Genomic DNA, 16,416 nt, shown 5'->3' on the forward strand with positions numbered 1-16,416 from the left:
CGTGGCCGCTTCCGTTCCTATAGCTGGTGTGTGTGAAGGACCTGCGATGACGTCGCGGTCACATGACCGCGATGACGTCGCGGTCACGTGACCACGACGTCATCGAAGGTCCTGCACACACACACCATCTATAGGAACGGAAGCCGCTGAGGAGATCAGCTGTCTGCAGGTGATTATAACCATTTTTTTTATTATTTTTAAACATTCTATCTTTTACTATTGATGCTGCATAGGCTGCATCTATAATAAAAAGTTGGTCACACTTGTCAAACACTATGTTTGACAAGTGTGACCAACCTGTCAATCAGTTTTCCAAGCGATGCTACAGATCGCTTGGAAAACTTTAGCATTCTGCAAGCTAATTACGCTTGCAAAATGCTAAAAAAAAATGCGAAAAAAACGCGAAAAAAAAATAATGCGGATTTCTTGTAGAAAATTTCTGGTTTTCTTCAGGAAATTTCTGCAAGAAATCCTGACGTGTGCACATACCCTTACAGTACACCCAGGTATCTTATAGATTACATCCTCTCTGGAGTCATCTCTTTCTTTTCATCTCCATCTTGTCTAGATGCCATGATGACTTTTCAGATCCACAACTCTTCTCTGCAGGTTCCCTCAGCCCCTGGCCTCATTTTATTCGCCTTATCAGCACAGTTCCTCCCCTTATTTTATGCCCCCTCCATCAGTACAGCCCCTCCCCTCACTTTAGGCATCCCTGCACAGTAATATAAGAATAAAGAAAAGCTCATATTTACCTAATCCCGGCTACCGGTCCACTGTTTCCTCTGTGCTGTGCAACAGTAAACGCTGGATGGCGCAATGATGTCACTGCACAGCGCCATCCAACGTCCCCTGAGTGATCCTTTTCCAACAAGGCACAGGCTGGAAGTGGCAAGTGTCTTGCTGTAGATCCCGGTGGAGCAGGGAAATGAAAGCTCCTCTGCCCCTGTGCCGGCTGCGAACACAGCAAATGAGTTTGCATCTCATAGACTGAAATGCAATTGAGAGCAGTGAGGGAGGGATGGCAGGACAAAGAGAGGGGTGAGAGGTGTCAGTGACTGACATCGCCCACCTCCGTACCTGTGCCCCCCTCAGGTAGGCAGGAGATAGCATCCTAGGCAGGTGTTTCCTGGCCCTGCCACCAACCTCCCCGTACTAAGCATTTGTGAAACACGTGTATTGGATGTGTTTGGTTGTTGAACTGACATATCTTTCTACTTCAGCATCTACTACATTTTACTCTTGGTTTCAGTGAATCATTTGTTTGGTACTCCATTGTGATCTGCTTCTCTTCTCATGTTTACTTAGCCTCAAACTTGGACAACCCCATTAATTCTGTACTATCGTTACATATTTTGTCTCATTTTTACAACACCATTTTTTTTTAGGGACCACATCACATGAAGTCACTTTGAGAGGTCTATATAATAGAAGATACCCAAATGTGATGTCATTCTAAAAACCGCACCTCTCAAGGTGCTCAAAACCACATTCAAGAAGTTTATTAACCCTTCAGGTGCTTCGCAGGAATTTTTGGAATGTGGATAAAAATTAACATTTCACTTTCTTTCCCAAAAAATGTACTTCAGATCCCAAATTTTTTATTTTGACAAGGGTAACAGGAAAATATGGACCCCAAAATTTGTTGACCAATTTCTCCCGAGTATGCCGATATCCCATATGACAGAGAAAATTACTGTTTGGGCACACGGCAGGGTTCGGAAGAGAAGGAGCGCCATTTGACTTTTTGAATGCAAAATTTGCTGCAACAATTAGCAGATGCCATGTCGCATTTGGAGAGCTTCTGATGTGCCTGAACAGTGAAAATCCCCCACAAGTGAAACCATTTTGGAATTTAGACCCCCTCAGGGAACTGATCTAGATGAGTGGTGAGCACATTGAACCCTCAGGTCCTTCACAGAAGTTTATAACGTTGAGATGTAAAAATTAAAAAAAAAATAGAATTTTCCCCACAAATATGTTTTCAGCACAAAATATTGCATTTTCATAAGGGTAACAGGAGAACTTGAACCATTCAATTTGTTATGCTTTTTTTCCTGAGTAAGTCAATACACCATATGAGGGAGAAAAACACTGTTTGTTGAGCAATTTCTCCCGAGTATGCCGATATCCCATATGACAGAGAAAACTACTGTTTGGGCGCACGACAAGGGCTAGGAAGGGAAGGTGTGATGATGGTGCGTGGTGCAAGATGCGATGAATAACGAGGACACAGGGTTGCAGTCTCTTTACCTCTTTACTGAAGGCTTCAAGATCCGCAATCCAGAGCACTGCTAACAGGGCTGGCTGAGACCGGCCGGTCCGAAGGCACATCCAGAGTTCCCTTTGCAGGTGGAAATCAGTGCCTACCTTCTAGCGCCTGTGTGTTGTAGTACCTCCCTGCTGAGCACCACGGGATAGTCCTCACAACTGTTGTGTCTGTTTCTGATGTTCTTTCTCTCTCCGTCCCCCAGATCATTTGGCTAGGATGCACCCGTATGACGGGGTAGGCCTGGAGTTATTCTGGGACCCTAGAGACGCCCCTCTCCCACAATTGCCTCCGTTGTCTGCTTAGGTGATTTAGGTGAGACAGCCAACCTAAAGTTAACTGTCCTGCCGCTGTTTGAAGTAATGCTTGGAGCCCAATACTTCCTCGGCGTTCCGGCCACCGGCTACGCGCCTCAGTAGGATGTTGCCACGATCTTAAGGCACGACTCCTACTGGTTTTACTCTCCTTTGTGCTGTGATCTCGTTTCTCACTTCTCCACAATAAACCTCGCTTCGTGTCCTTTCTTAAGATGCCACCGCAACGGGTGCAGGCGCGGCTCCGTAACGTTCTGACCTTTTCGCTAGGCCACTGTCAGGATCCCACCCCTGACAGACACCCCCCTGAATCTTCCCAGGAACTCCCTCTCTCACAGGATGTTGCCTGGACAAAACCCAGTCAGCTTCTGTCTAACTTCCTATCCGACCCCCAGTTTTACCAGAGTGTGAGGAGTGGCCTAATACATAGAACCCTTTGCTCCCCCTGGTGGCCAGAGTATGAAGTGTAATGTGTGACTGTGATACCTGGTCAGGTGAACTCCTTTAGTGCCATCAGACGTACCATCACTCCCCTTAGTGGCGGAGCATCAGTACTGCAACGACCAGGACTCTGGGGCGCTGCACTCCCCCCGGTTAAATCCAGTACTCCCGGACTGGGAAGAAGAACAACAATACATGTTAGTAAAAGACATACAAAATTTTGAAATGCAATGAACAAGTAAATTTAACAGTGCTTCCCTTAATGGGAGGTAAGGATGCTTGAACGTTACAAACAGAAACATATTTACATTTTTACTCAAGGTTATAAATAACACTTATGACTAACTCGACTATAAATAACCATCATTACCCAGCCGGGTATTCTATCTGCTAAGTGAAAATTTTTGAACAATAATTTAACTTTTCCTTTAAGGGCATATAAGCTGAACCCACTAAAGGCCTACTATAAAACTCTAAGATATAAATTAACTTTGTCTTTATTTTCTAAATACAACATTTTTATTTTTACTTTGAACATGCAGGACCGCCTGGCTACTCGTCCGGGCCTGCTGCCTCTCTTTCTTCTATAAGCTCAATTTTTATTCACAGTATAAGATCAATCAACCATCTCTGTATGGTTTCCAGGAGGACTCACTAACCCCTACGGGTTCTCTTTATTGAAATTCGGCTTTCAACTCTTTCCTGTCCTCAATCTTTAGTAACATCATTAAACAATTCCTATTGCTACCTAACTAACTACATACTATTCCTATGTAAACATTATTACAATCCAACTTTTTCTTAAGGCAACATCATACTTAAGTGCAACACGTGAACATTCCCTTTAAGAGGGACTCAAGTGTCTTTGAGGTAGTGCAGACTCTCTATCTGCAAGTTCGTTTAAAGGCAAGAACGTCTGTGCTGTATTCAAGAACAGTCTCTTCAAAAAGTTCTCCTTTTTGTAAAACCAGTGGGGGGCACCTTTAAGAAGGTGCGAACTATTTACAACACAGTTTGTGAACCATTCACCATCCATGATTCGGCAGTCTTTGTAAATAACGATGAACAAAAGCAAAAACAATAGGTATCCCGGGTAAACAAAGGGATCCCTTTAAGAATAACCCTGGTCGGGTTTAAAGCAGCAAAACATCAAGAAGACAAACAAGTAACTATTTACAGTTTCAGAGTATCGAAGCTTACTCTGGTTCTGGCGACAGCGGCTTCACCTCACCGACCACCCTTCTCAGCCGAGAATGGGTGGGACCCATAGTCACACGATGGGCCTGGGCAGCCTGGTGGTCCATAGCAGTGGCTTCTATCATCTTTCCCGCAACGGGTATGGTCCCCTGAGCCTCAGTAGTGGCCTGAAGGGTTGCGCACCGCTGGACGCCCCGGGCCGTCCAACCGGTCCCTCTTTGCCACCGGGTGTAGGTCACGGCCTCCCCGGGTTCCAGGTCGCGATCCGCATCGATCTCTCCATAGCAAAGCTCCACCTCGCTCCGGGTGACGTGGACCTTTAGTGGCTCCCCAATCTCCTGGATGACTCCCCTTCCTTCCTGGGAGTTAAAGATGACTACCACACCCCACTTCGATGGTGGGACCTCCACATCACCCGTTAGGTCGATCGTGGCCACAGGTCGGGGCTGTTTCCTCCACGCCGCCACCAGGTGTCGTCGGCATCCTGTCACCGGCAGGATCCTCAGGTCCGGCTCCCGTGGCTCACGATTCGCTGGCAGGGTTCGTGGGTCTGCCGCGGTCGGAGCGGGTAGAGTGGGGGACACGGGGGACAGGCGGATCTCCGTCGGATGGCCCAACCGAGAACTCACACGAGCGTGGGCTTCTCGGCAGCGCGCCAGCTGCCGGGCTTCAGCTGCGGCTTCCCAGTCATCAGGCGACTGTCTGCTGGGCCTTCCCATCGGCAGCTCCGCGATGGTCAGTCCCTGCAGCAATGGTGAATCCGGGACTGCTGCAGGTGATGCAGCGCTGCGCTGAGCCGGGTCGTCCCCAGGCGGTGTCCTGGAAGTCACCATCTTTGTCCCCTCCTCTGGATCTTCTTCCCGCGCTCTTTTTCTGGGGCGGCCCCATCTCCATGGTCTCCACCCTCCATAGAGAATGAGGAGGCGGACCTCAGCCGCTGACGGACACGTCCTCAGGATACAGCAATACTTAGACTGGGCGGCCATTGTCTTTCGCGCTCTTCAGCTTGTTTACGCCCACTTCCACGCCCTTCTTCTGCGCTCCGCGTAGTGCTGTAATGGCGGTGGTTTTGGCGGGAATCTTGCAATACACAGTCTTTGTAATAAGTCACAGTTCAAGCACAATTCAGACACAGTTCCAAGGCACACATGACCTGATTCTTCAGGCTTAAGTAGATCCTGTTCGTGACGCCAAGTTGGAGCGCCCCCAGACGCAGGGCCGCGGGTGACTCGGTACTGGGCCTCTCTGTCTCGGTCCTGGGGTTGTCACGGTGGCTAGACCCGGTCTGTGACCCTGCTAAGGGGCGTCCAATGAAAGGTGTGATGATGGTGCGTGGTGCAAGGTGCGATGAATAATGAGGACACAGGGTTGCAGTCTCTTTACCTCTTTACTGAAGGCTTCAGGATCCGCAATCCAGAGCACTGCTAACAGGGCTGGCTGAGACCGGCCGGTCCGAAGGCACATCCAGAGTTCCCTTTGCAGGTGGAAATCAGTGCCTACCTTCTAGCGCCTGTGTGTTGTAGTACCTCCCTGCTGAGCACCACGGGATAGTCCTCACAACTGTTGTGTCTGTTTCTGATGTTCTTTCTCTCTCCGTCCCCCAGATCATTTGGCTAGGATGCACCCGTATGACGGGGTAGGCCTGGAGTTATTCTGGGACCCTAGAGACGCCCCTCTCCCACAATTGCCTCCGTTGTCTGCTTAGGTGATTTAGGTGAGACAGCCAACCTAAAGTTATATGTCCTGCCGCTGTTTGAAGTAATGCTTGGAGCCCAATACTTCCTCGGCGTTCCGGCCACCGGCTACGCGCCTCAGTAGGATGTTGCCACGATCTTAAGGCACGACTCCTACTGGTTCTATTCTCCTTTGTGCTGTGATCTCGTTTCTCACTTCTCCACAATAAACCTCGCTTCGTGTCCTTTCTTAAAATGCCACCGCAACGGGTGCAGGCGCGGCTCCGTAACGTTCTGTCCTTTTCGCTAGGCCACTGTCAGGATCCCACCCCTGACAGAGACCCCCCTGAATCTTCCCAGGAACTCCCTCTCTCACAGGATGTTGCCTGGGCAAAACCCAGTCAGCTTCTGTCTAACTTCCTATCCGACCCCCAGTTTTACCAGAGTGTGAGGAGTGGCCTAATACATAGAACCCTTTGCTCCCCCTGGTGGCCAGAGTGTGAAGTGTAATGTGTGACTGTGATACCTGGTCAGGTGAACTCCTTTAGTGCCATCAGACGTACCATCACTCCCCTTAGTGGCGGAGCGTCAGTACTGCAACGACCAGGACTCTGGGGCGCTGCAATAGTCCCAAGTTTTTAATTTTTCTAAGGGCTAATAAGAATTTTTTACAACAAACTGAGGTCCATTTTTTCCTAAGTGCACCAACATGTAATCGAGAAATATTTTTTAGGCACAGTGCAAAGCTCAGAAGTCAAGGAGCGCCAAATTTTACTGTTATGGTTTGCAGGTACCATGACCCTCTGGGAGAGCCCATGATGTGTCAGAGCAGCAGAACCCCACATAAATGACCCCATTTTACAAACTATACCTCTCACTGAATTCATATACTGGAGCAGTGATCATATTGACACCACAGGTGTGGCACATAGTTTTATACCATTAAGCAGTGAAGAAAAAATAACTACATTTTTACCAGCAAAATTAAGTTTTAGCCCCAGATTTTACATTTTCACACAAGAAGTGGATAAAAATGGCACCAAAATTTGTCTCACAATTTCTACTGAACGTGGCAATATGTGGCTGTACAGTACAACTTAGTCATAAGGAGAGACCCGGGAGGAACGGAGCGCTATTTGCCTCCTGGAGCACACATTTTCCTAAAATAATTTCCAGACTCCATATACAGAGTCCCCAATTGCTGGAAGAGTAGAATCACCCTCAAGTGACCCCATTTTTGAAATTATACCCCTTTGGGAATTTACAGTGGGTACGGAAAGTATTCATACCCCTTTAAATTTTTCAGTCTTTGTTTCATTGCAGCCATTTGGTAAATTCAAAAAGTTCATTTTTGTTCTCATTAATGTACACTCTGCACCCCACCTTGACTGAAAAAAACAAAAATGTAGAAATTTTTGCAAATGTATTAAAAAAGAAAAACTGAAATGTCACATGGTCATAAGCAATCAGACCCTTTGCTCAGTATTCAGTAGAAGCAGCCTTTTGAGCTAGTACAGTAGTCATGAGTCTTCTTGGGAATGATGCAACAAGTGTTTCACACCTAGATTTGGGGATCCTCTGCCATTCTTCCTTGCAGATCCTCTCCAGTTCCGTCAGGTTGGATGGTGATCATTGGTGGACAGCCATTTTCAGGTCTCTCCAGAGATGCTCAATTGGGTTTAGGTCAGGGCTCTGGCTGGGCCAGTCAAGAATGGCTGCAGAGTTGTTCTGAAGCTACACCTTTATTTTAGCTGTGTGCTTAGTGTCATTGCCTTGTTGGAAGGTGAACCTTTGGCCAAGTCTGAGGTCCAGAGCACTCTGGAAGAGGTTTTCATCCAGAATATCTCTATACTTGGCCGCATTCATGTTTCCTTTAATGACAACCAGTCGTCCTGTCCCTGCAGCTGAAAAACACCCCCAGAGCATGATGCTGCCACCACCATGTTTCACTGTTGGGATTGTATTGGGCAGGTGATGAGCAGTGCCTGGTTTTCTCCACACATACCACTTAGAATTATCACCAAAAATGTCTATCTTCATCTCATCAGAACAGAGAATCTTATTTCTAATAGTCTGGGAGTCCTTCATGTGTTTTTTAGCAAACTCTATTTGGGCTTTCATATGCCTTCACTGAGGAGAGGCTTTCATCGGGCCACTCTGCCATAAAGGTCTGACTGGTGAACTGGTGGAGTGATAGTTGACTTTGTGGAACCTTCTCCCATCTCCCTACTGCATCTCTGGAGCTCAGCCACAATGATCTTGGGGTTCTTCTTTACCTCTCTCACCAAGGCTCTTCTCTCATAATTGCTCAGTTTGGCTGGACGGCCAGGTCTAGGAAGACATCTGGTGGTCCCAAATGTCTTCCATTTAAGGATTAAGGAGGCCGCTGTGCTCTTAGGAACCTTGAGTACTGCAGAAATACTGTTGTAACCTTGGCCAGATCTGTGTCTTGCCACAATTCTGTCTCTGAGCTACTTGGCCAGTTCCTTTGACCTCATGATTCTCATTTGGTCTGACATGCACTGTGAGCTGTGAGGTCTTATATAGACAGGTGTTTGCCTTTCCAAATCAAGTCCTATCAGTTTAATTAAACACAGCTGGACTCCAATGAAGGAATAGAACCATCTCAAGGAGGATCACAAGGAAATGGACAGCATGTGATGTAAATATGAGTGTCTGAGCAAAGGGACTGAATACTTATGACCATGTGATATTTCAGTTTTTCTTTTTTATTACATTTTCCAAAATGTCTACATTTCTGTTTTTTTAAGTCAAGATGGGGTGCAGAGTGTAAATGATTGTGAAAAATATGAACTTTTTTTAATTTACCAAATGGCTGCAATGAAACAAAGACTGAAAAATGTATAGGGGTCTGAATACTTTCCGTACCCACTGTATATACAGGTGTAGTGCTGATTTTGACTCCATGGGTATTTTCCAGAAACAAGAAGCAATAAATGTTAGCAAGTGAAAATTGCAAACTGCTGTTGTAGTGACCAGTACGCTGTAGTGACCAGTACGTTGCAGTGACCAGTATACAGGTCCTTCTCAAAAAATTAGCATATAGTGTTAAATTTCATTATTTACCATAATGTAATGATTACAATTAAACTTTCATATATTATAGATTCATTATCCACCAACTGAAATTTGTCAGGTCTTTTATTGTTTTAATACTGATGATTTTGGCATACAACTCCTGATAACCCAAAAAACCTGTCTCAATAAATTAGCATATCAAGAAAAGGTTCTCTAAATGACCTATTACCCTAATCTTCTGAATCAACTAATTAACTCTAAACACATGCAAAAGATACCTGAGGCTTTTAAAAACTCCCTGCCTGGTTCATTACTCAAAACCCCCATCATGGGTAAGACTAGCGACCTGACAGATGTCAAGAAGGCCATCATTGACACCCTCAAGCAAGAGGGTAAGACCCAGAAAGAAATTTCTCAACAAATAGGCTGTTCCCAGAGTGCTGTATCAAGGCACCTCAATGGTAAGTCTGTTGGAAGGAAACAATGTGGCAGAAAACGCTGTACAACGAGAAGAGGTGACCGGACCCTGAGGAAGATTGTGGAGAAGGACCGATTCCAGACCTTTGGGAACCTGAGGAAGCAGTGGACTGAGTCTGGTGTGGAAACATCCAGAGCCACCGTGCACAGGCGTGTGCAGGAAATGGGCTACAGGTGCCGCATTCCCCAGGTAAAGCCACTTTTGAACCATAAACAGCGGCAGAAGCGCTTGACCTGGGCTACAGAGAAGCAGCACTGGACTGTTGCTAAGTGGTCCCAAGTACTTTTTTCTGATGAAAGCAAATTTTGCATGTCATTCGGAAATCAAGGTGCCAGAGTCTGGAGGAAGACTGGGGAGAAGGAAATGCCAAAATGCCTGAAGTCCAGTGTCAATTACCCACAGTCAGTGATGGTGTGGGGTGCCATGTCAGCTGCTGGTGTTGGTCCACTGTGTTTCATCAAGGGCAGGGTCAATGCAGCTAGCTATCAGGAGATTTTGGAGCACTTCATGCTTCCATCGGCTGAAATGCTTTATGGAGATGAAGATTTCATTTTTCAGCACGACCTGGCACCTGCTCACAGTGCCAAAACCACTGGTAAATGGTTTACTGACCATGGTATTACTGTGCTCAATTGGCCTGCCAACTCTCCTGACCTGAACCCCATAGAGAATCTGTGGGATATTGTGAAGAGAAAGTTGAGAGACGCAAGACCCAACACTCTGGATGAGCTTAAGGCCACTATTGAAGCATCCTGGGCCTCCATAACATCTCAGCAGTGTCACAGGCTGATTGCCTCCATGCCACGCCGCATTGAAGCAGTCATTTCTGCCAAAGGATTCCCGACCAAGTATTGAGTGCATAACTGAACATTATTATTTGATGGTTTTTTTGTTTGGTATTAAAAAACACTTTTATTTGATTGGTCGGGTGAAATATGCTAATTTATTGAGACAGGTTTTTTGGGTTATCAGGAGTTGTATGCCAAAATCATCAGTATTAAAACAATAAAAGACCTGACAAATTTCAGTTGGTGGATAATGAATCTATAATATATGAAAGTTTAATTGTAATCATTACATTATGGTAAATAATGAAATTTAACACTATATGCTAATTTTTTGAGAAGGACCTGTATTATGCCCAGCCCGTGCTTCTGGAGACATGCCCCCATAAGTTAGGCGGGATTTCATTATTTCAGAAATGACAAACGTGGATGCTATATGTGGTTTAGGTATACTGTGGGGCTCAGAAGGGTGGGAGGCATTTGGATTTGGGATTTGTAAAATACTGACCAAATGCGGCTAGTGTGACGGCAGCCTTACTTTGAGGTTTCCATCTAAATCTGAGAGATGTGATTCAGATGAAACCCCCAAGGGATCTATTCACTATAATGAGGCAGCAGAGTTACTCTGGACTCCGTCTGGCCTCTGTTCAGCTCTGTCCTTCTTTTCAGAAGTGCACAAAACTGTGGCCGATGGCACTTTTATGCACGGCAAAAAAGACGGACACCACTGGATCACAGGTCAGATGACGTCCACAGTGCCTCCATCTGCCTCATTATAGGGAATCTCCGAGGGTTCCGTCTGAATCACGTATTTCAGAGATTTACACTGAAATCACGGTGTAAGCGCTCAACGCAGAGCTCAGGATAAATGTGCGCCGAACCTTACTGCAGTTTTTGTGAGGCAGAATGAAAAAATGAACAGTAGGTGAAGAATTGTTTTTATTTATTTTTTATGCCGTTGCTTGTGCGGTATAAGTGATAGGGCGACTTTTTGATTACAGAGATACCAGATTTATAACAGGATTTTATGTTTGGCAGCTGTCACACACTAAAAGATGCTTTTTATTGTAAAAAATAGTTTTTGCGTCACCACATTTTGAGAACTATTAATTTTTCCATAGTTTGGCCAACAAAGTCATGTGATGGCTTGTTTTTTGCTGGACGATTTCGCATTATTATTAGTACCATTTTCGGGCACGGCATTTTTTGATCGCTTTCTATTCTGATTTTTGTGAGGCAGAACTAACAAAAAACAGCAAATCAGGAATTTCTTTTGTGGGGGGTTTATGCCATTCCGTGTGTGGTAAAATTGATAAAGCAGTTTTATTTTTTGAGTCAGTGCGATTACAGCGGTACCTCATTTATATAGTTTTTTTACGTTTTGGCGCTTTTATACAATAAAGACCATTTTATAGAAAAAATAATTATTTTTGAATCACTTTATTGTGAGAGCCATACATTTTTTATTTTTTTGCTGATGGAGCATTATGGCAGCTTGTTTTCTGCAGGACAAAATGACGTTTTCAGCGGTACCATGTTTATTTATAGCCGTCTTTTTTATCTCGTTTTAATTCACTTTTTGTTCGGCGGTTTGATGATAAAGCGTTGTTTTAAGTACCAACCAACCATGATGTACTGAGTATGTCCAAGGTCGGAAAGGGGTTAAAATGTGCATAAAAAAATGCAGCAACAATGCAACTTGTGAACATAGGCTTATATTCCAGACAGCATCCTCCCTTGAGCCCGGAAGAGGTAATTTATAGTGATAAAAGATGATTTCTCAGCAACAAGACATCTGATATGAGGCACACAGGAATGACTTTTTCAGCAGTCTATAACTGTATGCCCATATTAATAGTTTAGATAGGTGAAATGTGGTGAGGTACTACTCTTTAAAAAAAAAACAGAATGCTGATTTTGCAGTCACATCTCCGGTCACTACATGACAAGCCTGTCACTGAGGCTGAATGATGACATGGTGCGTTTTACTAAACAGCTTGTAGCTCATCTGTACTGTAGTGATGTAAGAAATTAAACAGAACAGTCCTATTGATTGCAGCCACATTTTATGAGACGTCCCTCTACTAACAGAACATTGCCCCCCATAATTGTGCAGAGAGCAGATGACAGGGTGCTACTCACACTGCGGATGTGGGGGTAGCGGTCTATAAATCTCCCCTGATAGATCAGGCTCGGCTCCTCATTCCTCTCGGCTCCCATTATCCCTCCTGGTGGAACTGAGAATTTCACTCTGGTAACTCCAGCAAAGATTCTGTTGGTGCCCGGCAACACTGAATGTGTACAGTCCGTTACCTGGCAACACTCAGTTCTGGAGTTCTATGCTGTTCACACATCTATGTACATGGAACCTGAGCTTCCTGCCTGGTCACACTGCCCTAATCACAGGGCATGTGCACTGCACACTACTTACCAGGGGGATTGTAACCTAATAACAATGAGGGTACAGCCGGCGCTGTTGAGTTCAGCCCTGGACTGAGCTCCCACTCAGATTCCCCTTAAAAGCAACACTGAGCATCCCCCCAACAGCTTTTAGCTTCAATATGTGTCTGTAAATATTGCTACAGGGACTGTTTATCCCTCTTCCAAAATTATAGTTCTGCTTTAAGTCACTTGTCTCATCTATTGCATTATTCCTGTGCTGTGTTGTGTATAACTATGTGGCTCTTCAGATTTTGTGTTATTCTATGCCTGATGAAGAGACCTGTGTAGTCTCGAAAGCTTGCAATTTGTTACCATCTTTTCAGTTAGCCATTAAGGTATCAACCATTGAGGACTCTCAATTCTAAATATTTTTGTAAATATTGCTAAAGACCTCCAGTACACGTTGTGGCCAATGTGATGTAGCGATCACTAAGGCTTCTTTCACACTAGCATCGGCACGGGGCCGCCGCTATGCGACGGCCCGACGAGCCGACGCGAGTTGTGAAAGTAATGCCCGACGTGGGCAGCGGAAGCAGTCTTACGACGCTTCCGCTGCCCCATTGTTATGTCCAGGGAGGAGGGGACGGAGTTTTGGCCACGCATCCGCGGTCGAAAATGGCGGACACGACGCGCAAAAAAAGTTACATGTAACTTTTTTTGTGCCGATTGCGACGTGTGGCACTCTGTCGCAATGCGTCGCTAATGAAAGTCTATGGAGAAAAAACGCATCCTGTGGGCAACTTTGCAGGATGCGTTTTTTCTACATAACGACGCATTGCGACGTGCATCAAACGACGCTAATGTGAAAGTAGCCTAAGCCAGTTGGGGTACACTCAATTGGCGGCAATGTTTAAACCAACAACAACCATTTCTCATTTACATAAGTCTATTTCTGGTTTATTACACCACCATAAACCACAATAGGCCATGTGTACCATCACAGAACCGACATATAGCCCATTCTCTTTATCGGATACATCTGTACACTTTACAGACACGTATCTGACAATTTAGTCCATTTAATTTGCGATTACGTTCACACAGATCAATACCTGTCACCCGTCAGTTCACAATTCCCCAGGCTCTGGGTTACCTGCTTAGCAGATTCTCAGGTTTCCCAGCCTGGCTTCATATAGGTCCTGTCAGTAGTCCAGACTCTCAGTATCTTCCTGGACTTTCAGGAGTTCCAGCCAGCTCCAGTCTCACACATGGCCATCCTCTCTCCATGTGGTGCAACCAAGAAGCATATATGACCTTTCTGAGGTCACAGGAGCACACCCCTAGGAGGTATGTGGTTAACCAGTCCCACCCATCACTTCCTGGTTAACCCTTAAAGGGGTTGTCCACTACTTTCAATTAACCCCCCAATGTATCCCCCCGTGGCCCCTGATGAATTGTGCAAATACCTTCCGTTGCCGTTTTCGCCTGTGAGCGGCGCTATTCCTGCGGCTGAGTCCGGGTCACGTGACCCCCAGGCTGCAGCCGCCGCTTATTTCCGCCGACGTCATGTCAATTTCCAGACTCTGGAAATTGACGTGACGTCAGCAGCAGGCGTGATCCAGCCTCACAGTCAGCAGTCACTCATCAAGAGTGACTGGGCTGTGGGCGGGGCTGGGGGCTGACTGCGGGGCTGTGCTGGGGGCGGGCGGGGCTGTGCTGGGGCGGGCGGGGCTAGGCAGGGCTGATTGACTGTGCAGGCGCCGGTGTCTCCATGCGGGCGCCGGTGTCTGCGTGCCGGCGCCGGTATGTGCGTGCCGGCGCCGGGGCTCTGCATGCCGACGCCGGTATGTGCGTGCCGGTGCCGGGGCTCTGCATGCCGGCGCCGATATGTGCGTGCCGGCGCCGGGGCTCTGCATGCCGACGCCGGTATGTGCGTGCCGGTGCCGGGGCTCTGCATGCCGGCGCCGGTATGTGGGGGCCGACGCCGGTATGTGCGTGCCGGTGCCGGGGCTCTGCATGCCGATGCCGGTATGTGGGGGCCGGCGCCGGTATGTGCGTGCCGACACCGGTATGTGCTGGGTCTGCTGCGGGGGGGTGGTCTTTGGGGTGTGTGTGTGTGTGTGTGTCTCTCTCTGTGTGCAGGCATTGTCCGATGGGACTACAAGTCCCATCGGGCTCTGCCTGCTACAGTGACAGTCAGTGACACATTAGCCAATGATGGGACAGTAGTAGTCCCATCATCCAGCTAATGTGTTGAATGTAAAAAAAAACCAACACACACATATACAGTTCATACATAGAACACACATACAGGACATGCGATGACATGCACCATGCGGCGCCATGTGATGACATGCACCATGCGACAACATGCAGCATGCAAAATGTGACATGCACCATGCGACGTGAGGCAACATGCGGCGACATGCAACAACATGCGCCATGCGACGAAATGTGCCTTGTGACATCATGCAACATGCAGCATGCGACATGTGACATGCTACATGTGACAACATGCGACGACATGCACCATGCGACGACATGCAGCAAGCGACATGTGACAACATGCGACGACATGCACCATGCGACATGCACCATGCGACAACATGCACCATGCGACAACATGCAACATGAGACATGCGGCGACATGCGCCATGCGATGACATGTGCCATGCGACGAAATGCGACATGCGACATCATGTGACATGCACCATGCGACATGCTACATGTGACAACATGTGACGACATGCAGAATGTGACGACATGCTGCATGCGCCGTGCGACGAAATGCGCCATGCTACATGTGACATCATGTGACATGCAGCATGCGACATGCACCATGCGACATGCTACATGTGACAACATGCGACGACATGCAGCATGCGACGACATGCAGCATGCACTATGCAGCATGCGCCATGCGACGGCATGCGCCATGCGACGACATGCAGCATGCGATGACATGCAGCATGTGACATCATGCAACATGCCACATACAGTACATACATACAGTACATACATACATACAACATACATATAGACATACAGTACATGTAACATAGAGTGCATACTCACCATCACTTGTCACTTTGTTCCCCGAAGCCAGTGTCACCTGTAAAAAATATTAAAATAATAAACAAACAATATACTCCCTGATCCGCAGAAATCCAATTAAAACAAGTGTCCCTCGACGATCTCCCATGGAGAGCAGGAGCATCAGTGGATGCGACCGCTCTCCAGGGGCTCCAGAAACACAATGAGGGGAGGAAGGTATCCTTCCACAATGTAGTCCCCACAATGTATTCCTACGCCCCTGTGAAAAAATAGTCCCAAGTCTCACTTTATGGCATTGCTGTGTGAGAAAGTTCCCATGCAGCTTTTTGCCATAAAGTGAGACCAGTGAACTATAGTAACCTCAGTGATGCACTGCAGGAGCCATTATCTCCTGTCAGTGTGTCACTGAGGGTCCTATAGAGCAGTGACATCACCCGATGTCACTGTTCTATAGGGGAGATCATCGTGGGACACTCGTTATTAATTGGACTACGGCGGACAGGTAGTATACAGTTTATTATTTTACGCTGAAATATGGTAAGTATGGTTAAATGAAGAATAATAAAATACTTTTTTCCTAATGTGTGTTTTATTAACCCTTTATTACTATTGGATTAATAACGGATAGGTGTCTTATTGACGCCACTCCGTTATTAACCCGGCTTAATGTCACCTTACGATAGCAAGGTGACATTAACCCCTTATTACCCCATATCCCACCGCTACACGGGAGTGGGAAGAGAGGGGCTAAGTGCCAGAATTGGTGCATCTTACAGATGCGCCA

The 16,416-nt window shown here is 46.6% G+C and overlaps 1 protein-coding gene across 1 annotated transcript in view; it reads right to left on the reverse strand.

Moving 5' to 3' along the window:
- Positions 1-12,487, reverse strand: part of EFHB (EF-hand domain family member B) — a 79,936-nt gene extending 67,449 nt beyond the window's left edge. The window contains exon 1 of the mRNA XM_077268883.1: positions 12,339-12,487. Coding sequence (XP_077124998.1) covers positions 12,339-12,416 — 78 coding nt within the window. The 5' untranslated portion in view covers positions 12,417-12,487. The remainder of the gene's footprint in view (positions 1-12,338) is intronic.
- Between the last annotated feature and the right edge of the window lie 3,929 nt (positions 12,488-16,416).

This window comes from Ranitomeya variabilis, chromosome 6, assembly GCF_051348905.1.
Source record: "Ranitomeya variabilis isolate aRanVar5 chromosome 6, aRanVar5.hap1, whole genome shotgun sequence".
Taxonomy (NCBI): Eukaryota; Metazoa; Chordata; class Amphibia; order Anura; family Dendrobatidae; genus Ranitomeya; species Ranitomeya variabilis.